General features: G+C 50.4%; 1 protein-coding gene across 2 annotated transcripts in view; it reads left to right on the forward strand.

Moving 5' to 3' along the window:
- Window positions 1-26,715, forward strand: part of PLEKHG5 (pleckstrin homology and RhoGEF domain containing G5) — an 82,757-nt gene that overhangs the window by 4,026 nt on the left and 52,016 nt on the right. The window contains exon 2 of one of the 2 annotated variants that reach the window (XM_020799982.3): window positions 23,478-23,554. In XM_020799982.3, coding sequence (XP_020655641.3) covers window positions 23,478-23,554 — 77 coding nt within the window. Of the gene's footprint in view, window positions 1-23,477; window positions 23,555-25,694; window positions 26,627-26,715 lie in introns of those variants that run through there. The other variant, XM_072977730.2, reaches the window with a different exon arrangement.

Below are 26,715 nucleotides of genomic sequence, written 5' to 3' on the forward strand. Positions count from 1 at the left end.
TTCCTCATGTTTAGTGGCATTCTTTCTTGAAATCTGGATCCTGCCCTTTAGAGCAGGCAGAAAGCCAGCTTGCTCCATCACCTGTGTCGCAGCCCTTCAGGGATGTGGAGGTAGCTGGTGAGGTTACAGTGATGATGGTCATTCAGTGATATAAACGAGACCACACAAAGTCATTTTGGTAACTACATGGATAAGGATTGATGGGTGTTCTTTTCAAATACTTGTAAGGTCATCCTACAGAGGAGGGGCAGGATCTGTTCTAGTTTATCCCAGGGTGCAGGACACCTAAGAATAGGCTCAAGCTGCAGGAAGCCAGATTTAAGCTGAATAGCAGGAAAAACTTCTTAACTGTAAGAGTAGCACAACAGCGAAACCAGTGACCTTGGGAGGTGGTGAGCACTTCGATGCTGGAGGCATTCAGCAAGAAAATTAAACAATCCTCTTAAAGTTGCTTTTGACTTGGGCTCATGCAGTGAGCAGGGGGTTGGACTGGATGGCCTTATAAGCCCCTTCCAGTTATTCTTTGATTCTGTGAGATTTAGTGGATCAAGGCCTGTTGTCTCTTGGATAGGAAGGAAAATGAGTCTTATTCCCTTAATGGTAACGTCAACATTAGAGGCTGCTGGTGTAACCCAAATGAGTCATTTAGCATTTGCTGCACTCTGAGGAACTTTTCCAGTAATTCTATTCTATTCTCATACAGATGAAACCTGGGCACTGTAGGATATGTTAGGGTGAGGAAAAGAGAGAGTCCACCAGACCAAAGCTGATCCAATGAGTTTCACAACAAGCTCTTGACTCCTGGACTTGGCAATTCAAGAGGAACATTCTAGCCACACATGGCTTTTCTTAAGGAAGTAGGATAAAAACAGGCCTGTGCTCTTTGGATTCCCCCCCCCCTTCCGTTGAGGCTTCATTTGGTCTTCTGCCCTTCCTTCAGCCGAACAGGCATTTGGCTTAAGACCTCTCTTCCGTTTTGCCTTCTGCCACCGACGGACAGTCTGCTTTGCCAAAGGGCAGTGCCCTGGGCTTGAAGAACTTAAGATTTTGCAATGCGGCTTAAGGAAGGAAGAAGAAAAACAGGGAAGTGTGGTTAGTTTAATTACATGGACTTGGTTTAGTTACATTGAAGTACAGGAAGTAAAGATAGTCCTGGGGCTTTATATAAAAGCTGGGTTTTTGAGTGTGAATTGAAGACATTGGACTCTGGAGATGTTCTCCATCATGCCTGGCAGAAAAACGTGGTACCCAATGCTTCCTCCCCCCCAGCTAAACATAGGCTTGTCTGCTCCTTGCTTTGTTCCAGCTGCTGTGATACTAGCAGCTGAGCTAAAAACTGGGCACCTGCACCAACCCAAGGGGACAAGGCGGTCTGAGGAGTGGAGGATGGGATCCCTCGCACTCCGGTTCCCAAGCAGAGGGCTGCCTCCCTGAAAGCAAGCGCCTGCACGCCATGTTCGGACGGAAGTGGGAGAGACTGGTGATTTAAAACTCTGGCTACCTCTTTGGCAGGCGGCTCAGACAAAACAACAAACTGTTCTGAGCATGTGGTTTTTTTCCTCCCCTTTTAAAAGTAAGCAGCGGAGACACTGATAAATGAACCAGCTGGAAAATGGTCCCCCCCGCCCGCCCCTCGTTGTAGGGAGTTGCCGTTGGTTTCCATCCCTCTCAGGAATGAAATGGTATTTCAAACATTGCTTTTGTTAGCTCTTTTCACCTCATCCCCTCTTTCTTCTCCCAAACCCAGGAAAAGTTGGTGTTCCAAGGCAGGAAATCCAAGCGGCACTATATCCTCTCATGCTGCTGAGAGGGGGAGTCCCTTCCATGTCCCCTATTTGGGGTGCTAGGGAAAAAAAACCAACACAGCTCCTGCTTCAGATATGGCTTATCTAGGAACTCTTCTCCCCATTAACGATCCTGATCCTTCCCCCCCCTTCCCATCGCACCAGGGAGTCCCTGCTTCGAGGTCAATTTGCCAAGTTTTTGCAGGGGGAACCCAAATGATCCTTGTTGCCATTTTGCCTTGGAACTCAAAGGGCCCTCATTAGGGTGGCCACGTGTCTTCTGCTAGGGAGAACAGGATTCCGTTTGAGAAGAGGACAATCCAGAAAGTGTCCTCTGCTTGAAGGGCTTCGCCCAGTCCATGTCTAATGTGAGGATAAAGGGCCACAAGGAAAGAGAATCGGGGCCTTCTCCTCCTCCTTCCTAAGCAGTCCGTAGACACTCGGGCTCCGCAGCAGGCGTGCATGCAAAGGTCCCTTCGGGTGACGATCTCTCTCCCACCCGAGGCAGGTGAATTGAAATTCTATTTCAAGATGAACAACCCACTCTGAACCGTTCATCTGAAGCGTCGCATTCACCAATGTGATGCGCACACTGGAGTCCCTCTTCTGGGCGATGCAGAATTGGCCACAATCCTGCTGTCGTTAGCAGTCTTATGGCTGAAGGGAAGGTGGGGGCTGCCCCCTGCCCCGTGTCCCACCAAGATCCTGTGGGGTCGTCCTGGGGATGAGGCAGGCTCTGAGGAGTAACCTCACCACCACCACCAAGAGGTTTATCTGGGTGTGCAGAGGGAGGGCTGGGCAAACTCAAATTTGTGCCTAGGCACTAGACATGGGGTTCTGTGTCTCATCAGAAAATTCAGAAACATCTCTTTTTCTTGTTACTAGGCAGAAAAAAAAGACATGGAAGTAGGTGTGTGTGTGTGTGTGTGTGTGTGTGTGTGTGTGTGTGAGAGAGAGAGAGAGAGAGAGAGAGAGAGAGATGGTTCCTCCTACAAGGTGCCCCCTCCCTCTCTTCCCCTCCCGTTTCCTGTGTAGCTGGCTTTCTGTTTGTGCGCAGAAGGTGGGAAACTAGAAGCCGACTGGATGCTTCCAGTTGCCAAGGAGCCACCTGTCTTAAGAGCTGATCATTGATCACAGGGCAGGTGAATGCTGGGTTCTGTCTGGGGACAATCGGCTTTTGACTCCTGGGTGGCATATGGGAACTAGCTCACCAGGCGACTGGGCTAAAACTAGATTACCCAACTATGCTTGTGTGTCCATGAGTTCCACGTGTCAAGGCCAATATTAAAATGGCCAGATCGCTCCATGGAGCTAGAGGTTGGGAGTTCGATTCTTCGACTGGTCTGGACTCCATGATCCATAGGACCTTTCCAACCCTGCCGTTCTAAGGTGAAGATGATGATTCTCCTCTTCAAAAATTGGAGAAGGTGTGGATTTTTCATTTCTGGGCTCCCCATTCAGGTGGGATCGTGGACTATCCATTCCATTTTGGTTGTAGAAACCCTCTCTAGTTTTTTTTTCCTTCCCCATCCGGGCCTCTCAAGGAGAATATACCATTTTATGCTAATGGTTCTCCTCCTTTTTGTCCTTCGGTCCTTTTGGATGAAGTGTAAGTGGCCGTGGTGGGCCAAGAGACTTGACAGGCAGAGAAGGAGACAGGGGAGAGAGAACGCAACCCTAAGAGGAAAAGGGGAGAAGACATGAAGATGCTTTCCTTTCCCAGACGCTACAGAAATGCACTTCTAGCGGGTCTCTGGGAGAACTCCTCCCTGGCATGGGAACAGCTGGCAGGCATTTCCGGCTCCGCACCCTCTTCCCGTCTGATCAGTGCCCAAAAGAATCCAAGCCAGCTGGGAGTCGCAGCCGGCCGGCCGGCCTGCCCACACCTCTCCATCCTTCCCAACTCTTCTCAAGCCTTTTGTCTGTCCAAAAAGCCAAGCTGCTTTGGAGGAAAACACGCCGGGCTTCTTCCAATGAACTGTGACTAAGACTCGGCTTCCCAGGAAGGCTTTGCTTCCTTGCCACTGTTTGTGATGGGTAGCTACCCAGTGAAGGGCGTGGATTTTGCCTGCGTGGCTTCTGGAGATCGTGGCCTTCCACCGGAGCAGCACCCAGTATAGTTGGGGGGTGGGGGGAGGTGAGCGGAAATGAAATAAAATTAAAACATGTCCTGTGCTAGGAGATCTCAAAAGTCCATGTGGTAGACTGGCCATGATCTGGAAAGAGAACAATGTTTTAACTTCCATTTTAGGGTGCCCCCCCTTGATAAGGCCAACCAAAAAAGGCAGCCTTGAGGGACTGTTTCTTGGAGGATGTTATGAAAGTAGGCGACCGAGGCAAGAGCAGAGGATTTAATGATAATATTAAAGGAATATTTGTTTCCCTCCCCTACCCCCATCCGCCATGTCCTTTTGCTGTGGTTCTGTCTTGATATGCAATGGAAATAATAAAACGGGTCTCGTCAAAGGATATGTGGCCGTGTTCGCCTGAGATAGCCAATAGACTGAGTTGGGTAGCCATCCTAAATCCAGGAGCCGATGTGCTCTTCTCTGGACCACGCAGAGCCGCCTGCAGGCCCCACCCCAAGTTTAATGGCTCGCACCCCAAATTGATCATCAAGTTTGAAGGATTCTCCAGCTTGACTGGGGCTCCTTGATTCATTTTCTGCAGACGCCCCATCTCTGGTGTGTCTGCCTCTCGTTAGCATTAGGCATCATCAAACAGCTTCTGACTTACAGTGACCTTACAGCTTGGTGACCATCAGAAGGTCCTTTCTCTAACAGCCCTGCTCAGTTCTCGCAAACTCAAGGCTTTGATGGAGTCAATCCAACTGATGGGCTTTTGGAGAATCCAAAAACTGTAGAATTATGTTGCTTAACCTGGGCTACATCATTTGAGTCCCAAGCTTGGGACAGTTGTGCTGTGTGTGAGACTGTGTATGCGTGGGCAGTAGGGCAGAATATAAGTGTCTTAGCATTCCTTGTTCTTCCGTGCCAACGTTTAAGGGTTGGGGGCTACATGGGCATGCCAGTGAGCCACATAAAGGAGTGAACAAGAAAAAGACGGTGGGGTTCCCAAAGATTTAATGCAAGACTGGCTGATAATCTTTTATTGGACCACTAGAACTCAAGTTGCAAGCTTTCAAGGAACAACTTCCACTTCTTCAGGCTGAACACAACTCCATGAAGAAGCTCAGAAGAATCATACAGAAGAGCCCCAAAATTAGTGGTACATGTCTGTGAAAGTTAGTGTCAGTCCTTTAAGTCCTTCTGTAGCAAGGTTTTGAATTTTCACACCGCCCCTTTCTTCGAGCTTCCCTCTCTGTTCACTACTACAGGATTGGGATCAATGGGGAAGGAGCCAAGGGAGTTTTGTTATCAATAAAATGGGGAGCGGTCAGGAGGGGGCTGCAAACGCACCTAGAGTTAAACTCAATGGCATGACAAGGAAGTGGGGCTTCCTTAAGTGCCAAGAGATGTCTGTTTGTCCTAGCACAAGTTTTGGCGCCTCCTGTAGTTTGCAGATCTGCTTTGTGATTGGTCATTGGGAGGTGAACAAGGGCTTCATTTGCCCTTCTGATGGCTCAGGCCCACAACGCTGGTAGGACCAGCATGCTTGGTGTCTCCTGTGTTTACATGAGTCTCCGATGGTCTTCTCAGCTTCCCATCTGCCGTTCTTGGCCAATGGGCCGGTTGCCTTTGATCGTTCTTTGTCTGCGACTCCCTGCTCCCTTCCTGCTCCGACCTTGTCAGAATTTCCATCCTTCCAGGCCGAGGCGTCGTAAAAAACCAGGACGTCTGCCTGCAGCCGAGGGCTTTTGGTTCCAGGCTGCTGTCTGGTCTTCTCAACTGCCAAGTGGTTCCCCTTCCAGAAACTGGGAAGGGAGGAGGGTTGTGTGTTTTTTTGGTTTTGTGTTTTTTTGCAGATCTGCTCAAAGAAACGGCATGAGCTTGTTTGCTTCTCAGCGAAGCCAAGAGCAAGACAAGAAGTGCTTAATTTGCTGCCTGAGAGCTGCTGGGCCCCATCCTTCTGCTGTGTCCTGGCTGCACGGAGGAAGGGGAGGGTGCTGCGCTTGCTGGGAGTAGCCCAGAAACACAGCAAGACTCAACAGGGTCCTTGCTGGAAAAAAAATTGCCCTGCCCTCATTCTTTGGGGTAATAGATGTCCTACCGAGTGAACCTGGGCAGCAAAAGGGAGTTGCGTGGTTTCCATGCCATTGCAGTGCAAGAGGAGCTTGGCAGTTTCCCACTGGAGGAGCTTTGATTCAGTTGCACCGGTTCTCGCTGCAAGAACAGCAACATCCATGTTGAAGTGAACAGCAATGACACATCAGAGCTTGGCTGACTGTCAGTGCAGGGCCTTTCTTTGCACATGCGCATATGTTGGGAGGCAAGCCTGATTGCTCAGGCACGCGTCTCTGGAGCACTCCCCCCCCCCAAGGGTCACCTTCTGACAATGGGTGGTCTGCCCTATATAGTCTGGCCCTTTGAAGGGTGCTGACGGTGGCCCATGCCCCTACCTTCCTAACTGCTTCTCGCCTGTTTCCTGACATGTTCTCAGAGCACTGGTGAATCATCCCATTTCTGCATACTTGTTCACCGGAGCTGTTACTTCCAAGTAAGTGAACAAGCCAACAAAACAAGAAATTCTTTGAATGCTATGCACTGAAGCTCTGAGCCACATTTCTCATTAAAAGCCACCAGTCTTTTTCCTTTCCTGCCTGCTCTTCTAAAAGCCACCTCCCTCTTCCAGCAAAGCCCGAAGAGGTGACCACCTGGCCCTCCTCCAAAAGTGGCTCGACCACTGTCCCCAGCCACCTTCTGTGGTGGTTGGGGATGATGGGGACTGTGTAAAACAGCTCTGCTTTCGGTACTGCAGATATTCTCCAGAACCCTGAGCATGGTAGTGCATCAGAGCAAAAACCAGCCAGGCAAAGGCTGCTGAAACAGTGGTGCCCAGTCAGTGGTAGATGTCCCACTGCTGGACACAGAAGCCATCTAGGTGAGAGACTGGATTTTCATATTACAACATCAACACCTCTGTCTGTCTGAGTCCCAGTAGCATGTCTTGCCATTGATGCTGCTGCTGTTTTGTGTATGTTTCCCCCCCCCCCCTCATTATTAGCCCTTATCTGGAAGTCGAGTCACAACAACTGGACTTCTTTCATGTTAGGTTGAAATGTTTCACTACTCATCCAAGTAGCTTCTTCAGTCTGAGGAGAGTTGGTAGGAGATCCCTGATATAGCCTCCATGTTGATTTCCCTCCCCTCTGGTCTGAAAAGGCTTGTTAGAAGGACAAAGGACTGGGGGGTGAGGGATAATTCCACTTCTGCAGTCCTTCTCCACCCATTGTCATGGGGCCTTGACGGTCATTAACAGTGATCTTTCTTGTGTATGTGTGTGTCCCTAATCTTGGGGATGGATGAAAGGGCATCATGATAAATAGGAAACAGATTTTATCCAAGGCCTCCACCCTTGTTGAGTGAGGGACATTTTTATGCACATGTATGGCCTCCCTGATCCCTCTCTCAAACTACCTATCTTCTCAGTCCAAAATGAGAAAGATTACTGTTAATGACCATCAACGACCCATGACAATGGGTGGAGAAGGACTGCAGAAGTGGAATTATCCCTCACCCCCCAGTCCTTTGTCCTTCTAACAAGCCTATTCAGACCAGAGGGGAGGGAAACCAACATGGAGGATATATCAGGGATCTCCCACTGACTCTCCTCAGACTGAAGAGCTTCTTGGACAAGTAGTGAAACATTTCAGCCTAACAAGAAAGAAGTTCAGTTGTCAGGACTCGACTTCCAGATTACCACACCTGGATTGAGAATCTTCACAGATGATTAGCCCTTGCGCGTCACACTTTATGTAGCCTTAATACTCGCCCATGTTGTTGCCTTTTCAGTTGTTCTTAGAATTTTTCCTTTCCTTTCAACATTTCAACGACCCCAAAGCTCGCAATAATAGTGAGCATAAGGAGTGTAAACTTATGCATCTCTTTCTCAGGAAACCTGGCCTTTATGTTTCTGGCATGGGGGCTGTGGGGGAGAATTCATAATCTTTGGGAAAATGGCTGGTGGGATGAAAGAGATGATGGGCGTCTGCGAAGTCTTGGGCCAGAGTTTGCCCTGGTCAGAACGCGAGTCAAAAATGGGAGTTGAATTGCCAAGAGGTCTTCTGAATTCTCTCTTTTTTTCCCCCTGGCAACTGTGTCAGCCTACGAAAAAAGTGGCTGGCCCGAGAGGCGTCTGGGGGGGGCAGCCAGCCAGTTCCATAAAGCAGAACAGGTCCCCGGCAGAGCCCGCCAGGAAAGGGAGGCGGTTGGGTGGTGAAATGGGATGGCGGCCATTTTCTCTTTTTTTGGAGTGCCTGACAGCAGCCGAAGCGCCGGGACTGTGGGTTGGAAAGCGGGGAGGCAGCTCTTTGAGAAACGGACGGGATTTCTTCCAACTTCCACCTCCTGAAATGCTGCTGGCCCTTTCATCTTGTTGACCTTTTTTTGAGATTTAGCACCAGGGCAAGCTTCAAAGCACTAAGCCCTTCCTTGGTGTCCCTTGCAAGTCCTATAGCACGGATATTCTTCTATATACTAAAATCTCTAGATTATGAGGAGACAGGAGGATAGTTTCTGGGGAAGACAGGAGATGCTTTGTCCAAGGGGCATTGAAGAAGGAGACATTTCCATGAACGAGTGTCCATGCTTGGGGTGTAACCGACAAAAGGCATCCAAAGGAAACCATGGAGTGCATCAAGTTATCCCTTTCTTTCTACTTTCTTCATATGTGCCATCAAGCTAGTTGTGATAGAAGGTAACCCTATGAGCAAGTGACTTCAAAAAGGGTCAGCCGCTGACAGTCTGCTCAGGTCTCATGGCTTCCTTTATTGAGTCCATTCATCTCATATTCGGTCTTCCTCGTTTCCTGTTGCCTTCTCCTTTCCCCAGCGTTATTTCTTTATCATGCTGGATTCAACGATTATTATTAATTAGGTGATGCATATTTTAAAAAGTGGTAGCTATTCTGGTCCACAAGAACAGCCCCCTCCCAAAAAATACAAATATATATATATATTGCAGATGGGCAATACTTTTATGAAGACCAACTACAGTAGGATTCCACAAGAATGTGCAAGCTTTCAGATTCTCCAGGACTCCTCATCAGACTGGTTGGAGTTGCGAGAGGAAGCATGGCCATCAAGAAACTGGAATAGATGTTCTCTCGCCACAGTGAAATTCGGCCTGAAGACGGAGAGGGCAGGCTTCAAGAGTCACAGATAGATGTTCAGATGAATAACTGGGACAGCTGGCCCTGGAGAGAGAATGGCAGGCCACCAACTCCTAGGAAGGGAAGACAGGTTGCGGCCGAGAGGCTGACCTCTCGCCTTCGGCAAAGCATACAGGTTTCTGAGCTGAAGAATTAACAAACAGTCCTTATGCGCATCAAGCTGGAAACTGAGTTGTAGGAATCTGTTAAAGATTTACAGCAGGCGCAGGAAGAGTATTACCTGAACTGCTAGATAACTTAGTGGTTGAGGTCTCCGGCTGCAGAGCCAGAGGTTGGGAGTTCGAATTCCCCACCATGCCTCCTTGAGAGGGGATGGACTTGATGATCTGTAGGGTCCCTTCCAGCTCTGCCATTCAGAGGTTATCGTTGTTGTTCTTAGTGGTTGGTGCAGTCTTTCCATTGATGACAGACATCCCTCCCCCGCGTCCATCGGTAGATGGTTCTAAATCTGGCATTTTCTGAAACAAACGCGGGACAGATCAATGGCGGTTGTTGGTGGTTGCAGGGCAGCTGGTCTGTCCCATCCTGCAGGAATGGTGACCTGCTTGAAGCTTTTTCTCCTTTTTGGTTTGGAAAGAATCTTGCCGACCAGGAGGCATGGTCAAGTTATATGAAACGGCTGCATCTGGTGGGGGGAAAGTGGGGGCTGGAGGAGGGAGTCTGGGAGTTTGGCTCCATCTGTCATATTTCTAGAGCGCTCCGAGTCACGCAAGAGAAAGGAGGAGCAGGAGAACCTTTGGGCTGGAGAAAACATAGGGCTCCTCTCTCTCCCCTCCACCTCCCCTCCAGCCGGCGTGGTGGAGGCATGGACCCCCTCCATGCCCCAGAAAGTAGGCAGAGACCGTCCTTGATCCAGGGCAAAGACCAAGGAGCAATTTTCTGCCCCTGTGAGCAGGAGGAGGAAGACGAGGAAGAGCTGGAAGCAACCAGCAGCCCACTTCCAAATTTGAGCAATGGATGCTTGGAAATCTTCAAGGGCACAGAAGGGGGTTGTGACCTGTTTGGAAGTCAGCTGGCCACTTTTGAGGGCTTCCAGGGGTAGCAATTAACACACACACATCCCAAAAAAACAGGGATGGGGAGAGTTCTGGGGCAGCATTTAAAAAAGAATGGTTTGGGTGCCTTTGTGGTCTTAGAGCTGCATCCCCCCCCCCCCCCGCCGGTTTAACGTCAAATCAGGCAAAGGTCCGTGTTGCAGGGAAGCCTCCTCTCACTGTCCTTCGTGCCTGAGCAATCCGGCTTGCCCGCGAGCCCTGCTTGCCTCCCTTGCTGCAGCCCTAAGACAAGAGAAGGCCCGGGGGTTGGCTTGGGATGGGTCTACTCAGCAGTTGGTTCTGCAGATTTTCATGGGGTTCCCAGCCCTGGAAAGTTTGGTAGAGGGCTGGAACCTCAGAGGTATTGGCATTTGCCATTCTGGACTATTGTCTGGAATCCAACAAAACACCCACCCACTCAGAGCCCCCTGCCTTTTTTAAATTTTTTGCTAAAGCATGGACGTGACTCGGGCCAGTCCTGTTCCCAGCCTGCTTGCTTTTGACCTTGAATCGGATCATCTCCGTCCCCTCTGTACTTCAGAAGCATTGGGGGGGGGTAGGATGTGAGTCTCGGTGCGATTCTTGCACTGGCTGGGCCATCCCCTTGGCCTTAACTTGCCAGTGCTCTGATAGTGCAAATAGGTCGCACCCCCCCCCCCGGACTGTGCAAAGCAGGTGATGGTGAGAGACAGTGACGGTTCCGGGGTCCTCCATAGGCGCCACATCCATTGCTCAAAATTATCTACTCCTCCCTAGTGATGATCCCCTCCAGGGAACAGGTGTGTGCATTTGTGCATCTTTTCCAAACTTGATTTGGACAGAATGATGATGGAGTGCGTGTTAGGAGCGTGCAGACCACAGGTATGGATGCCTGTCTCATGCTGCTCCATCTCTCCCCTAAGCCTTGGTCTGTCTTTGGGTGGCGATATGGCCCCTGGGAGGAAGACAGCTGAGTGGGTTAAGCATCTGGCTACTGAGCCAGAAGTTGGGAGTTTGTTTCTCCCCTGGGCTTCCCGGAAAGGCCAGCCTGTGTGGCCTTGGGCCTCTTGGACAGTCCCGGGATGCCTACCCACCCACCACCCACCCCAAAGAAGGGAACGGGAAGCCATTTCTGAGTGTAGAAAACCCTGAAAAGGGTGTCGCCATAAGTCAGAGTTGACTTGACAGCGGACGATGGCTATGAGGAAGACTGGGCCTCTGGTTGAAGGCTGCCCAAGGACAATTTTTCGTTGGAAGGGGCCCGCTGTTTGAAGGACCATCCTGTCAGAACTTGGTTCAAACATCCAAAACGAGAAGAAAGAAGATGGTCAGGAGACCTTTGAAGTAGCACCACAAACGCTATAGCCTCAACAAGAACACAGCCCACCAGCTCTAAACCTTCCCTGCTCTGGTGGGACAGACCATCCATTCTGTTTATCTGTACAAGAAACTAACTAGTCCTCCTTATTGGGTGAGGCAGGCCCTTCTTTCCGGCGATGTGCACATGGCCCCGCTGATCCTGTTTCCCGACGAGGTGGCGATCTTTCACTTCCCTTGTTCTAGCTGAACGCCACTTCCCTTCCCTTTTGTGGGTCCAAACTCGACAATCGTCTTTGGCTTGCTTTCCCCAGCCAGTTGAAGTTGTTTTTTTTTTTTAAACCATCATAAATACGTCTTGCATCCTTGGCTGAGGTCTCTTTTCATAAACGAAGGAAAGCGAAATTTGTAAAATGTCTGTAGGAGTCGGAAGAAAGACCCTTTGTCTGGCTTGGTGCTCAGAAACACTGGTCAGTTTCTTCCGAGCACTTTGCTGCCATCCAAGAGAGCGTCTGTCTCGTTGCGGGGATGAATGCGCCACTTGTCTCTGCCTCCATCGCCCGAACCTGCTCCTTAAGGTGGGATCCTGGCTGGTGACACCTCAAGCCACGGATGGTACTTCGGCCAGGAAAGGTTGGGGGGACTGATGGGATTTTGCTGAGAGAGGAGCCCCCAAGAGGAGCCAGCGTGACGCTGGCGGGGCCCTGGACGCCATGTTTCTCTACTGGAAGAAAAGGGGCGCTTACGAGCTGGAGACCCTCCCCAGGGACTTCACCGAGCTGGACTACGGGACGGTGGAACGCTTCTCCTGGAGTTCGACTCTGGATATGACGCAGGATCCCAAGGAGGGTAGGTCTGGCACCCTGGCGTGCCGACGGCTTGAGAGATGAGGTCACCCCCCGAGCCTGGCGCTTTGCGTTTGCCCTCCTCACTTCCCAGAGCCAACCTCAAAATATGCAAACATGTTTCAGAGTCTAGATAATTTATTTCCACAAGGAGAAAGCGGCTTTCTTTGCTTTGCTTTTTCTTTTTGGACTGTGCCAAAGTTGTTTTATTATGGCGGCGGGGGGGGCGGGGGGGGGGAGGTTTGTATGTTGATGCAAATATATAGATATATGTTGTAGAAGGGGCGAGAATGAGACGAGCAACTGGGACAAGAATAAAAAATCAAGTCGTCTTTCCCCTTCACGGACGATGTGCAGGAAAAGTGGAGAGGAAGGAATAAGGAGCAGCAAGGAGCTTCCGGCTCTTTGGGGTGGCCGAACTTTCCCTCTCTCTTGAGACTCTTGGGTTGGGATAAGGATTGTTCAACCCCTGATGGTCCCATATTCCAGAGCACAGCCAAAATTCTAGGCTTATCAAGTTTTCTTTTGGGGATTTCCATAAAGCACTGAAGGGAGGAGGTGTTAAAAGCAAAGCCACATTCACAGTGGCCTGCAACGCACAATAGAGATCACACTGGCAGTAACAAAGACGTAGCTGGCATGTTTCATTTGAAACAAGGCATCTTTGGGGGGCAGCTGGTGCTGGCCCGTCCATCTGCGTCTTAGAAGGGTGGTTGGGTTGTTCGCTCCCAGAGATTGGAGTGTCTCCACTGTTGTAGATCATGCAGAAGAAGGAAGCAGGGTGGGCTCCACGTAAGCAAGTTTCAAGAGGGTTGGAGCTTGCTGGCCTTTCTGATAGGGTCACGAGGTTCAGGATCAGAGACAGGGCCTGAAAATCAGCAAGGCAGGAATGGCAATGGAGCCATCTACATCTTGCACCCTTGAGCCACTCAGGGTGAAAAGAGCCAGGTCCCTTTCTGAAGGGTCATGGGATCATGTGGCACAACTCCGTTTCGCTGCTTGAGCGCCGCAAAGATCTGACCAAAGCCAACCAGCTGATACTGCCATTTTACAGACGCGGGACACCGAGGCCAAACCATGGACGCTTAGCACAAAGCTCATAAAAGAAGGAAGATGGAGAGAGAGAGAAAGATGGTGTTGAAGCATCGCAAACCAACCAGACCGATAGTTCTCCTTCTTCCTTTGGCATCTCTCGAAGATTGAGAGAACAGCAGGCATGACTACCCACTCTTTTCTTTTGGTGTAGCCTTTACTTCTTAGAAGCTTTTGGGAATAATCACAACCCTCAAGAAGGCACAAAAGACTCTACCTCTCACCAAGCAGTTCAGGCGGAATGCATTGAGAAGTTTTCTTCCCCATTTCTCCTCCCAGTAAAATGGACAAGAGGCATTTTTTAAAATTTCTGTTAAAAGAGCAAGGAACCTCCAGGGCAGGAGGCCGGTCCCTCCGCTGCCATTCAGACACCCCTTTCCTTTATCCCCGAATGACTGCAGCGTTGGCACCAAAGTCCTTCCAAAGAAAAGCACAGGCGTTTCAGAGAGGGCCACCTGCCAAGGATGACCAAGGCCCAAGGCGATGGCCTGGGCTGATCTCTCCATCTTGTCAGCGATGCCAGGGTACGTGCTGGTCGAGGATTCGAGGCTGGCTGGCGGACATCCAAGCCATGACCGATGCTGTGTGGGAGGCTGTGTGCATGCCCACAGTGGGGCAGGAGAAAACCCAGGTCCTCAAGCACACCTCCTGATCCCTCCCCACGGGCTCTTTAAGGACCGTCCAAAAGGCTGGTAGTTGCATTTTTCTGTATCAGTGGTTGAAAAAGGGGCCTCAAGAAGCTGGAACATGTCCAGAAGAGATGACCAAGATGTTGAAGGAGGTGGAAAACAAGCCCAGTGAGGAAGCTCGATATGTCTAGCCAGAGAGAAGAATCATAGAATAATGAAGTTTGAAGGCGCTCATAAGGCCATCGAGTCTAACTTCCTCCTCAAGGCAGGGATCCAAGTCAAAGCAGATCTGATGGAGGGTTGTCCCGTTTTCTCTGGAAGGCCTCCAGCATTGGAGCGCTTCACCACCTCCTGAGGTCACGGCTCCATTGTTGTACTGCTTCGGCCATTTATCCTGATATTCAACTGGCTTCAGCCCATTCTTGTCCTGCACAGTGGGATGATCGAGAACAGATCCTGCCCCTCCTTTGTATGACACCCTTTCAGATATTTGAAAAGTGCTCTCTTATCATGCCTCAGTCTTCTTTCTTCAAGGTTAAACAGACCCAGTTCTTTCAGTTTTAACTCCTAGGGCTTGGTTTCCAGCCCCTGGATCCTCCTTGTTGCCCTCCTTTGAATTTGTTCTAATTTATCAGTGTCCTTCTTGAAGTGGGGTGTCCAGGCCTGGACACAGTTGGCTTTTTTCTTGGTAGCCACATCACACTGAGAGGTGACATGAGAACCATCTCTAAATATCTGAAGGGCTGTCACGTGGAAGGTGGAGCGAACTTGTTTTCTGTCACTCCGGGGTTAGGACCCGAAGCAGTGGATTCAAATTAAACGAAAAGCGATTTTGCTTAAAATATTAGGAAGAACATCTTGACCTTAAGAGCTGTTTGGCCATGGAATGGGCTGCTTTGGAGGGTGGCAGATTCTGCTCCATAGAAGGTGTTTAAACAAAGTTGGACAGCCCCGTATTAGAGATGCTTTGACCTTGGGGCGAATGCAGAGATTCGCGGATCCGGATCTATAGGGCTCGGCTTCTAACAGGAGAAGGGAGCTTCCCTCCCCCCTGCACGTGCTCAGAGGGCACCATGGTTAGCTGGCGCCATTGCAGTCCAACTCTTCTCGCCACGTCCACCACCATCATCACCCACCCAGAGCTGGATCCCAGCGCCACCCCTTGGTTTCCTCGCTCTTTGGTCCTTCCACAGCAGTTGCAAAAACTTTCCTCTTTCTCGGCTGAAAGGCGCCCTTCTTTGCTGCCATTATTATTCATAATAGGTCAACAGGAACCATAATTTCTTGTGGCGAGGCAGCCAATGGGGACGCTGTCACTAAGGGTTTGGGGCCAGAAGTGACCTTGGCGGTCACAGAGGCTGCATTGTTTGTTGGGGGGGGCTGTGGGATGGAGGGGGGGAATCATTTCAAAGCGTGGGTAGCCGGCTTCTCAGACAAGCACATTTCTGTCATCTGTCCAGCCACAGGAAGGGAGATATGAGTGCCTCCATCCAGCACGGACAGATGCAAACATTCTAGGCTGCGATGAAGGGAAGAAACGCCTGGATTGGGTGGAGACTCCTTCAAGCCTAGCCTTCCTCAAGCCATCACTGTCCAGAGGTGTGGGGTTACAACTCCCATCCTGGGAGTCATAACCCAACAGATGGGGAGGCGATTCCCCAGTTGAAGAAGACAAGTCTAGTCCAATGCCAGGACCTTGCTTCAGCCCTTACCCAACACAGGGTTGCCCACCTGGCTCTGTGTTCAGTCGTCTCTTGCCCCTCTTCATGGCAGCCTCCGTCGGCCCTCCTGACAAACAGCAGCCTCCTCCTTCTTCTAAAAACATCAAGCTTTCCCATGGCTGTGAGTTCCGCTGACTATCAGCAGGCCTTTTTTAAAAAAAAATCTTTTTTTATTATATAAATCCATCTATATTGTTGATCTCTCTCCCGCCCCCCCTGCAAGTCAGTATGACCGTATGGTTCCGAGCGAGCATTACAAAGAAGGGAAGAAGATCCACCTTTTCATCATCCTCTTAGAACTGCCAAGCTGGAAGGGACCTTACGGATCATGAGGTCCAGCCCCTTGTCAACGAGGCCCAGTGGGGGAATCGAACTCCCAACCTCTGACTTTACAGCCAGAGACCTCAACCCCTGAGCGATCCAGCAGTTTCCTACCCCATGCTTCACGTTATGGCTTCTCCACCCAACCCTTTTAAATTCCTAAACTGAAAATCCCAAACACGGCCTTGATTGCTGGAGTTCCTCTTTTCTCCATCTTCTCCCTTCAGAGACGGGGCCACCAGAGCTAGCGGTGGCTGCACTGCAGACGTATATAAATGTGGATTTCAAACAAACCACAGAGTGTGCAACAACTTTTCCACCACAGGGGCGTGGGTTGGGTTTTTCGAACTGTGGAAGGACTGGGTCCAGAGGAGAATTCTGGCTCTTGCTGGGTAAGCAAGCGAGGTGGAAGCCCCAGGATCGCTCGGTGGTCTTCCCGCCTGGCTGGGTTAGAAAGAGGTTAGAAAGAATATGAGTAGGAGAGGTAGAGAAAGATGCCTAAGTGGTAATAGTTGCTTCCCATCAGGTTCTGTAAGCTGGGAAGGATGCTGAATGCAAAGCTTAGAAAAGTTGCTCCATGGTACTACAGCTCCTGGCTCGGAAGGATTTGGGGAAACTGAGAACAGAATGAAACTTTCCTAAGCTCCAGAGGATAAAGTGCCTGGATCTTTATTTTCCTGTAGCCCAACAGGGAATATAGGAGAGTCTTGTGTCCTTGTTTGTTTAAGTTTCCAGTGCTTTGAACATAAATATTTGCTTCCTGATCTCTAAGGGGGAAAATTGAAATGTACGTAAAATTTGCTCTCTAGTTGTGATCGGATTTTAAAATAAATAAATAAATTTCCTTTTAGAGATCAGTTCTGATCCCAAAACAGATGGAGGTTGAAAAGTGAAAAACGGGGGGGGGGGGGGGAGTGTTTTCAGATGCTCATGGACTACAGCTCCCAGAAGCCCTGGCTGTGACTTGTGCTGGCTAAGGCTTCTGGGAATTGGAGTCAAAGGTAATCTGGGCTCCTAAGTGGGAGAACCACTTCATTAAAAGAACCGTGATGGGCCGTATTGGAGGACATTTGTGTTCCGTGCAAGAGGCAGGATGTTAATTTGAACTTCTTAGCGTTCTGATCCGTAGCACAAAAGGATGCTGAGCACTCACCTCGGAGTGGCTGAGCCACAGGGAGGTCCATCATTTGTGCCCCGAGAGAGAATCATGGCCAACAGGGCAGGGCGTGGGGAAGAACACCCAAAATTTGCCTGCTGCGCTGCAGTTCACTTCTAATTTCTAACACATAGCCACCCTCTTATCTATAGGGTTATTGGGGTCAAGTGAGGACACGCTTTCCCTTGGGCTTCCTTGTTGATGGTAAGCTCAGGAGGTTTTGCCAGCAGATATGGCTCATTTGAGGATGCTTTCCTCAACAAACCCGAGTGGCTGGGCTTTTGTTTCAGTGGGATCTGGAGAGGGTGATTAATTAGCCACGGAGAAGCTGCCTTTGTTGTTTGTTTGTATGTTCCTTCATTTGCAGCTGGAACTGAGTGGGAGTTATGAAGGCTACATGGTTTGCTTTAGGGTAGAGCGGCTGCTAATTTGCAATTTGGCATCGCCTTCTCTTTTATCCTCTCCCTCAGCTTCGGGGGGGGGGGGGAATTTGCAAATAGACAAATCTTGCAGGTCACAGAGACTGAGCCCTAACACTCTAGGACTTTCTCTTTCCAAGAGAGTGACCTTCTAAAAGGGAGTCTCTGGAACATCCTGCCACTTGGGAAAGAAGGAAGCATAGGTTCTATGCTGGCCAAAGGGGTAACAGCAACTCTGGGGTATGGAGGCTCAGGCCACCCACCTGTCTTAAACGTCTTCTCCTTTCAGTGGAGCTTTGAGGTGTGGATTCACCTGGATGATCACTCCCATCTCCTTACCTTGGCAGCCACCTCTTTCTTTCATCGCCTTCCTTCCCCATTTCTATACTGATGTGTGTTTTTTTGGTCTTTTATCTGGAAAGCCTTAAACCCTGTTCTCCACTGGGGACCTCATGACCAGTGGTTCTTAACCTTTTTGAAAGAAACGCCCCCTTGAGCCATTGAGGAAGTTATCATCGCCCCCCTCCCCGCGGTGATGATATCTTATTTATTTATTTATTTATTTATTTATTTATTTATTTATTTATTTATTTATTTATTTATTTATTTATTTATTCATTCATTCATTCATTCATTCATTCATTTATTTATTTATTTATTTATTTATTTATTTAAAGACACTTAAATCCAATGACCCCTGAAAACAAAATTCAATTCCAAGAAAATGAAATGCCCCCCAAGAAGTAAAATTTAATGATTTAGTTGCAAGTGAATTTTAAGACGCAAAAAGAAATATTAAAAGGGCATAAAAACAAACCGTAATGCAGGAACTAAAAATTTCAAGACGAAAACTCTGAAATTAAATTAAGATTGGAGGAAAATATATATTCATGCACATTGTAAAAAGGCTGCAGCCATCTTCACAGGTTTGGCTTGCTCCAGTGCCCCCCTACTGCCGCCTTTTGCTCCAACGCCCCCACGCCGCCCCTTTTCATTCTACCGCCCCCCTGAAAAATGAAATTGCCCCCTGGGGGGCATTATCGCCCACGTTAAGAACCACTGCTCAAGACCACCTCACTTCCTGGATGTAGGCACCCCAGCTAGGCAACCCACTCAACTTCAACCCCCATAGCCTTGCCAGAGTCTCTCTCTCTCTCTCTCTGTTCCGTGCTTGCAAATGTTCTCAGAAGGCATGGGCGAATCTATTTTTAAGTGGTGAGAACGCTGTGCAAAACAAAAGCCTTCACAATAGGATTTGGTGTCCAGATCAGTTTAACCGGGAGAGCTTAAAGCAGCTTGGAAACCCATTTTGGAGTTTATTACGAGATGGCGGAGAATTCCCGTCAGAAGTGGAGACGGACGGGTGGGTCGGGGAGAGGAGGTCAGTTCCTGGACAGCCCCACCAGAGGGTGGGCTCTCTTGCCCCACGCCAAAGCTCAAGCCAGGGTCCCCAAATCCTTCAGTATGTGGGTCTCAAAGGCCGGCTTGGTTTCAATAGGCCTCCGTCGCCATCCTCACAACTTGGCTCCAGGGGAGAAGAAGGTTCTCCTGCCTGTCCTCTCCTGCCAGGACTTCCCTCCGGGTCATCTGCTGGAAAGGGGAAGGCAAGAAGATTCAGGGCAGGCAGGGCGTAATTGACTTAGGGGCTTTGCTGCTATAAGATACTGTGAGGGGCACGGGTTTAGAGGGGCTTAAAAGAGGATTAGACAAATCCAGGAGGAGGAGGAGACGTAACTGTGTGTGTTAGCTGCTGAGAGCCAACACGGTGTAGCAGCTAAAATGCTGGGTGCACAAGGCATCAGTGGGGAGCCTCTCCTGAAACATCCCACAGACATGGAAATCCTACAGGGGTTGGCATAAGTCAGAAGTAACTGAACCGTGCATAGCACACATACATACAGACGGGCCTGATTAGCACATGGAGGGTGGACTCCCTCCGCCCACTAGGGATTTGCAGGGAAGATCTGGTGTGAAACCCTGGGAGGTCCGTAGCTGCCAGTCAGAGTTGGCCGTCTGGAGCTTGATGGACCCAGGTTCGGAGTCAGCACCAAGCGACTTTTCCTAGGCACTTCTTTCCCTTCTCGGAACCAGAGAACTGGGCAGGGCAGCGGTCATGCCACCTAGTGACCGCTCCAGAGGGCACACTATCCAGGTTGCACCTCTGGCGACAAGAACAGCACAGGGGCGAGTAACCTCCTGGGATTTGGGGGACCCCGTGGGACCCTTCGGGATGCAGATGAGTCTTCCTCTCTACCGTGTTCTTGGCTGCAGCACTCTGAGATGCAAGAGGGTGCCAGGTTGCCCTCTGTGCCATAGAGGAGGTCCAAGGGGGTGGCTGTGGCAGCCACAGCAAGGGCTTTGCACCCGCCCCTCGTGGCCCACCTGACAACTAAGAGGCCCCCATTATGGTCTGGGGCTCGTGGTTTCCACGGCCAAATGGTTGTGTTTCCCCGGGGGTGTTCCTGTGGGCAAGCTGAAGCTGGAGAGTGCCAAGCGCTGCATGACTACAGCTGTTCAGGGGCTCACCCGACACTTCCTCGGCCTCTGGTGACCCCTGAACCCTCCTCTTCCATCAGGTCTCCTTAATAGGAAAAGCTTGAGGAGGCTTTGGGCTTCTTTCTCTGTTTTGTGATGATGAGTGGAAATCTTTATTTTCTTAAGAAAACTCCAGAGTTGAGTCAGTTTTCCTGGCAGAGCTCCGCGCCCGGGGGTCAAAGGTAGTTTGCCAGCCCTGTCAGGAGGAGTGCAGCCTCTGTGGATCTTGGCTGCAGGCGCTCCCCGTTTGCAGCTAAATATAAACCGGACGATCCACCCCGTCTGCACGCTGAGCTACTCCAGAAGCCTCTCTCTCACCTGGGAAGCGCCCGGCGTCCTTTTCGCCGGCTGAAGGTGGCCAAGGACTGGCTAGTTCAACCTGGCCAGTAGCCGTCCGGTAGCTCACCCACCCATATACACAAACACACCCACCCACACCCACATACACACACACACACCGGTCCCAGCTTGAGTCCTGACCCATGATTGGTTACCCCACCTGCAAGAGGAGCTTATTCAACATTTTCACTGATAAGCTGTGATGCCGGGGAGCTGATTAGCATCCTCAGAGGGAAAGGTGCCTTTAAAAAAAAAAGGGGGGGGGGGAAAGCAGCCAACCATTTGTAGAGTTAAGAAAGCTGTGTCCTCCTGTGGAAAATGCCCTCTTATTTACAGCACGGCCCAGTCTAAGTCTGATTTAAAGACCAAGGACGACATATACCACCCCGTAGTGCTACGCATTGCCTCACCATCTTCAGTGAACTGGGTACTCAGTTTACCAACCTTGGGAGGCTGGAAGGCAAAGTCTGCAGTACTGCAGTTTAACCACTGTGCCACGGGCCTGGGTGCGTGGCCACATTTATGGTGGTCTGTGAGGCTACTTTAAAATTGTAGCATTATAAAGTTGGGAGGGAACCCAAAGGTCATTTAGTCTAGCCCTCTGTGGAGTCGAGTCCACCTTATCTCATGCACGGGGTGTTAATACTGTTTAAAGCTTCTCCTCTTCTTTTGTGGACCACACAGTGGGCCGCCCACCCATCCACACTCCTTCCACGGAACTGATTTCAGCAGCTTTGCTGGCTTGCGATCCATTACTGAGTCTGGCTCAAATGGCTGTTTTTGACCTTCAAACCCCAGCCTTGTTTGGCACCCGGCTGAGGACTTTGCTGCCTTGGCTGTCGGCAGCTGGCAACCATATGTTTGCCTTGTCTTTGAGGTTCTCCTTTCCCTCTTGGTCTGGTAGCCTCCCCCCCCCTTTTAAATTTTGCTCATCTAGCTTAATTTCTTCTATGCTTGCTGTGAAAGAACCCTTTGGTGGGACCCAATAATAAAATAGTGATAGTGTTGAAGAGCTGTTGAAGAGCTGGAAAGGGCAGAAGGTAGTTGGAAGGAGGAGGTGTGATCATGGTGCATCAGGTCTCTCCCCACAGTGCGGGTGATCCACGAAGCCGCTTGGGCGCAGTCAACTGGAAAAGACAGATCCCACTGGATTTCCTTCCATTTCCCCCTTCTTTCCTGCTGCTCTTCTTTTCATGCTGAAAGGAAGGTGTAATCAGAGGCTGTGCATTTCTTAAGGCAGCTCTGCCTTAATGGCAAAGCTGCTTCGTCCTCTGCTTCCACCCAAAGAGAACAAGCCTGGAACCAATTTCTGAAGGTAACAGTGTCGTCGCTGGCAGGGTGGCGAGCCGGGCTCCCGTGGCCATCACGTCCGTTCTTAGCACCTGCCCGTTTGGCTTCTCCGAGGGCAGTCCCCAGCCCTGACTGGCCCTTGGTTTCGGGAACAGGGCCCTTGCCAAGGCCAGGGCGTAACAGGCTCTTAAAGCCTCCTTGTTTACGACAGTTTTTCTCTGCCTAATCAGGGCTTAGGACCTGAGCCAGCCAAAACATGCTGAGTGCCAGGGATGGATCTCCAGGTTTTGGAGCCTTGATCGCCTGCCGGGGACAGGCAGGGTGGCTTGGCTCCTCCTTAGCAGCCAGCCCTCGTTTTTAGAGCTTGTGCAAATGGGCCGGGCTACGACCTCCATCATTCTTAGTCAAAAGATTGCCAGCCGTCTCCACTGCAGAGGAAGAGGTTTTGTAGTCCTCAAACCCGAGAATGGCGTGACTCGTTGACTTTTTCCTGTTCTCCGCATTAGCAGGGTGCGGCAGGCGGCGGTTGAGCTTCTGGGTTTAGTCTTCCAGAAACTTAAGCAATCGGGCAGAAGTAGAAAAATGGTTGCTTCCAGTGATAGTGCTGGAGGAAGGAAGCCTAAACTTGGTGACAGAAACCCTTAGAGCTGACGTCCATGTAGGCCAGTGACCATTTAAGAGAGGAGGCGGTGTCTAATGAAGGAGAGCAATGAGTACTCTGACTTCCAAGAAAGAGGAGGAATTAATTGACCCACATTGTACTGTATATTCCAACAAGTGGTGATGTGGGAAAGAGGGCCTAAAGATACCTGCATAGCCTTCCGTTGAATCAAATGTTTGCTCCCTATTTTAGTGCTGTATTGTTCACTCTGACTGGGAGCTCTGGCTCTCCAGGGATGTAGAAACCTTTCTCAAGACCCCCCGGGACTTCCTGGTGATCTCCTACCCAAACGCTGGCTGGGCCCAACCCTGATTATAATTTGAATCCTGATGAGCACTATGATGCCTTTCCTGGAGGAAAGGTGAGTGAAGTTGGCACATTAAAAACAACAACACCAACACTTTGTGGTTGATTCTTCTACCTAGAAGGGGCTGCAGGCTTTCCTTTCTGTCTTGTGACACAAACGTTATGATCACTTGTTGATTTTTGTTTTCGCTGCTGGGGTCGGTGGGTTTCCTGCCATCGGTGGAGCATGCAGGCCAGCCCTTGATCGTCAGAACCATAACCAGGTGTTTTGACACTCGGGGCTTCCCTGGCTCTGTTGGTGGAGCTTTGGATGCATGAGATTTGCAGATGTGGGGAGAGGATGGAAGAACAGGGAGCAACACCTGGTGCTGAGCTTGTTCGTTCGTTTATCCGTCCGTCCGTCCGTCCGTCCGTCCGTCCGTCCGTCCGTCCGTCCGTCCGTCCGTCCGTCCGTCCGTCCTTCCTTCCTTCCTTCCTTCCTTCCTTCCTTCCTTCCTTCCTTCCTTCCTTCCCTCCCTCCCTCCCTCCCGCCCGCCCGCCTGCCCGCCCGCCTGCCTGCCCGCCTGCTTGCCTGCTTGGGAAAGAGCAGCTAGAGATGGGAAGTATGTTCAGGAGAGGCAGGTTTCAGCATCCCATATTTTGCACCCTACTCTGGATCAAAGCCACCCTACACCTGGCTCTCTTTGGGCGGGCGGAAATTCAAAAGCCATGAGCCCCACACCATCCGGCTGATCGGTCTCTCCTTCTCCCTTCTTCCAGACGAACGGGCCGCAGCGGAAGAGAAGGTCGTGCAGTGCCAGAACCCAACCTGTGCCGACAAACGGAGAGCCCTCAAGGTAAGTGGGCTGCAGTGCCTCTCCTTCCATCCCCTTTCATGCTCCGGCCTGGATTTGGGGAGGGGATGTTATCCCATCATAGTCCCCGTGAAAAACCATTGTTGGATGGAAGTCATTTTCTAGGTCTCTCAGTCTGGCACCCAGTGGTCATGGGGGGGGGGCTGTATATTCCTGGGCGAAGTGAACCAAGGAGAGCAGCCACCCGCTCGTAATAATAGATTTGTGTGTGTGGCAGGCCAGTGGCACACCTGTTCTAGGGGCTGTGGTTACATCCTAGTTGTGCGTCTGTGCAAAGGCGGGTGTCGTGGGAGGTGGTTTAAAACAGAACCAAAAGATGAACCCTCAGTGATTCTAGCAAGCACAAACTTGATTTGGACTTAAGCGCTCCTGAGGGTCGGCGGCTTAGCTCTGTCAGTAGGCAGGGCGGGCAGAGTGAATGACGTTCTCTGTAACTAGTTACTCTCTGGGAGTTATGCCAATGGGACAAAGTTAGCATTTCAAAAGCACCAAAACAGCCGAATTGCTTTATTGCTGTGACATTGGTGTCTAGTGGCCTTAAAAGGCATTTGAAGAAACAGTTTTGATAGGTTGTTGTGGGTTTTTCTGGGCTCTTTGGCCGTGTTCGGAAGGTTGTTCTTTCTGACGTTTCTGGAGAAATCCTCTCATAGGAAATGTTCAAGTTTTGCGCCGTTTTCTTGTGAAGTCTAAAATCGGGCCCCTTCTCCAGAGTGATGGAAAACTAAGTAGCTGGGCAGTGAGGAATGGAATAAGTAACTTCTGCATTGCTGAAATGATTAACAGTAGTGGGTTACTTTTCAAACGTGATGACTGAGTACCGGGAACTGATTACTTCAAATAATAATAATAATTATAACCTCCCAAGCAACTGCCTGCACCTTCCAAAATGCTCGTTTATTTATCATCCACTCTCGGAGGCAAAAAGCACGACATGGCACAGAAAACCCAACCTGAAGTCGCTGAACCAGCTTGTTGCCCTCAAGCAGCCTGGCACAGAGGCAAAAGCAGTGTCACGCCTCGGTATGCCTGAGAGGGTGGCACAGCTCACGTGGGCGCTTGGAGGCACCAGCAGGCAGAGAGAAACCGTTGGCCAGCTTTGTGCACGAGGAGGCTGGTCGTGGCACAGCCGGCTGGTCCTTCCCCCCCCTTTCCCCCACCCCTGCCCCCCTTTTCCCCCCCTCCCCGCAACTGGCAGCTCTTTCTGGCCTTACCCGGGTCTCCCATTACCTCACCGCCTTTTCCTCCACCAGTGAAAAACCGCAATGACTTTACCAGACAGAGCGGCAGCATCAAAGCCGCCTCTCGGCAGCTGGAGAAATACTCCGGGGAGACCAGGAGGGCTCCTTTCCAGCAACTCTTCCCCACCCTCCTTCCCAACCAGGGATGTTTCCCTTCCTTTGCTTCCCAACAGCCTCCCCCCCCCCCCCCAAGGCTGTTCTCTCTCTGCCTTTTGTGCCCTCGCACCTCTTGAGTAGACCACAGGATGGGGGGGGGGGGAAAATCAAAGGCCCTGCTTCAAAGCCTGGCAGATTTTTTACAGAGTCTGTTTTCTGATGCAGCACGAATGCAGGAGGCTCCCAGGGAATGATTAAGGCGGCGTGGTGCACGTGAGTCAGCGGGCGAGGAGCGCCAGGCTGAGTATTGAACCCAGCCCCTTGTTCCCTTGGAGGCTGTTCTGAAACCAACATCCTGCTATGCTAAACTCAGAGGTCCCTTTTACTTACCTGGGGGTTGATCTCTGGAGCAACTAGGCCTCTAGGACTAACCCATGGGGCAGCTTTGGAACAGAGTTGAAAACTGTCTGCGAACAGCGCCTGTGGGTGTCGTCCCTCAATTCCTGAAAAAGTTGGCATTTTAAGGGTGGGTGGACGGAAGTGTTAGTTGTTTGGCGCTTTGACAAGCAGAGCGCAGCAGCTAAGCGTGGTGACCGTCGAAGAGGAATAACTGTTATGGAGACTATTCATAGACAAAAAGAAACCAACACAAATACTTTTATTGCGGCATGGCCTCCGTTTCCGGATAGTGCAGGAGAGAAGGAAAAAGGTGCCTAGGCTTATTTACAGAAGCCTCTGAGCCTGCGTGTGTGTTCAAGAAGCCATTAGGCAAAGAAGCCATGCACTACTGCGTCTCTCTAGCAAAGGAGGAAGAAGGAGGAGGAGGAGGAGGAGGAGCTGAAGAAAGAAAGTGAAGGGTAGGGTTCAGCATAGAGATGTTGAGTATCAAGAGTGAGAAAAAACATGTTGGCAATCTGTCCTCTCTCTCTCTCTCTCTCTCTCTCTCTCACACACACACACACACACACAGAGAGAGAGAGAGAGAGAGAGAGAGAGAGAGAGAGAGAGAGAGAGAGAGAGAGAGAGAGATTCACATCAAGGATTTGTAAAGTTGGAAGGACACCCAAAGGTCATCTAGACCAACCTCAGCCAAGTCAGGAAATCATCCAATACGGCCTCGTTATCTTTCCTGTGATTTTGTACTCTGTGGCTGCAGGAGGGACACGTCAGGGAATAATGAGAGGTGAATAAGTGAAATTGTGGTTCAGAAAAAGAATAAGCAGACCCTCTCTTTGAGTGGGTCTTTGAGCGACGGCGTCCGGCAAACACCCTCCTTCATCAGGCAAGGCAGGCCTCCTCGGACTCTCATCCGGCTGAGATTATTTGGCCAACCTGCGATTTTGTTCCTCGGGAATGTGTGAACGGCACAACGCCAGGCCGCTCCTTCGACCATGCTACCCCACCCCCTTCCCCGCCAAGCGGTAACCAATGTCTCTGAGTGCAAAATAGCATCACAGGATCTTTTCCTCCTCTTAACCTAATTGCTCGTTAGTGTAAAGCTGCAATGGATTTAGAGCCTCTTATTCCCTCCCCCCCACTCCTCTGTCTTCCTCAGCAGCCCGAGTTAGTGGTTCACGGTTCTCTGGCACCGACTTCTTCATTTTCCTTCGGGACCCTTATCGTGAGCAGCAAAAGTCCCTGGGAGTCTTTTTTTTTTTTCAATTTCTGCTTTTGCTAACCTGCTGCCTGGATTTCTCTCCGCATTAGTTGTGAAGTGCAGGTAAGGGATTTCATCCCCAGCCTCTTTTACCCACCTCTCTCTGTTCTTGTCCTTAACCCTTCCTGATTCTGTTGCTGAAAGATATTTTT

The sequence above is a fragment of the Pogona vitticeps genome, chromosome 7, assembly GCF_051106095.1.
Source record: "Pogona vitticeps strain Pit_001003342236 chromosome 7, PviZW2.1, whole genome shotgun sequence".
Lineage (NCBI taxonomy): Eukaryota > Metazoa > Chordata > Lepidosauria > Squamata > Agamidae > Pogona > Pogona vitticeps.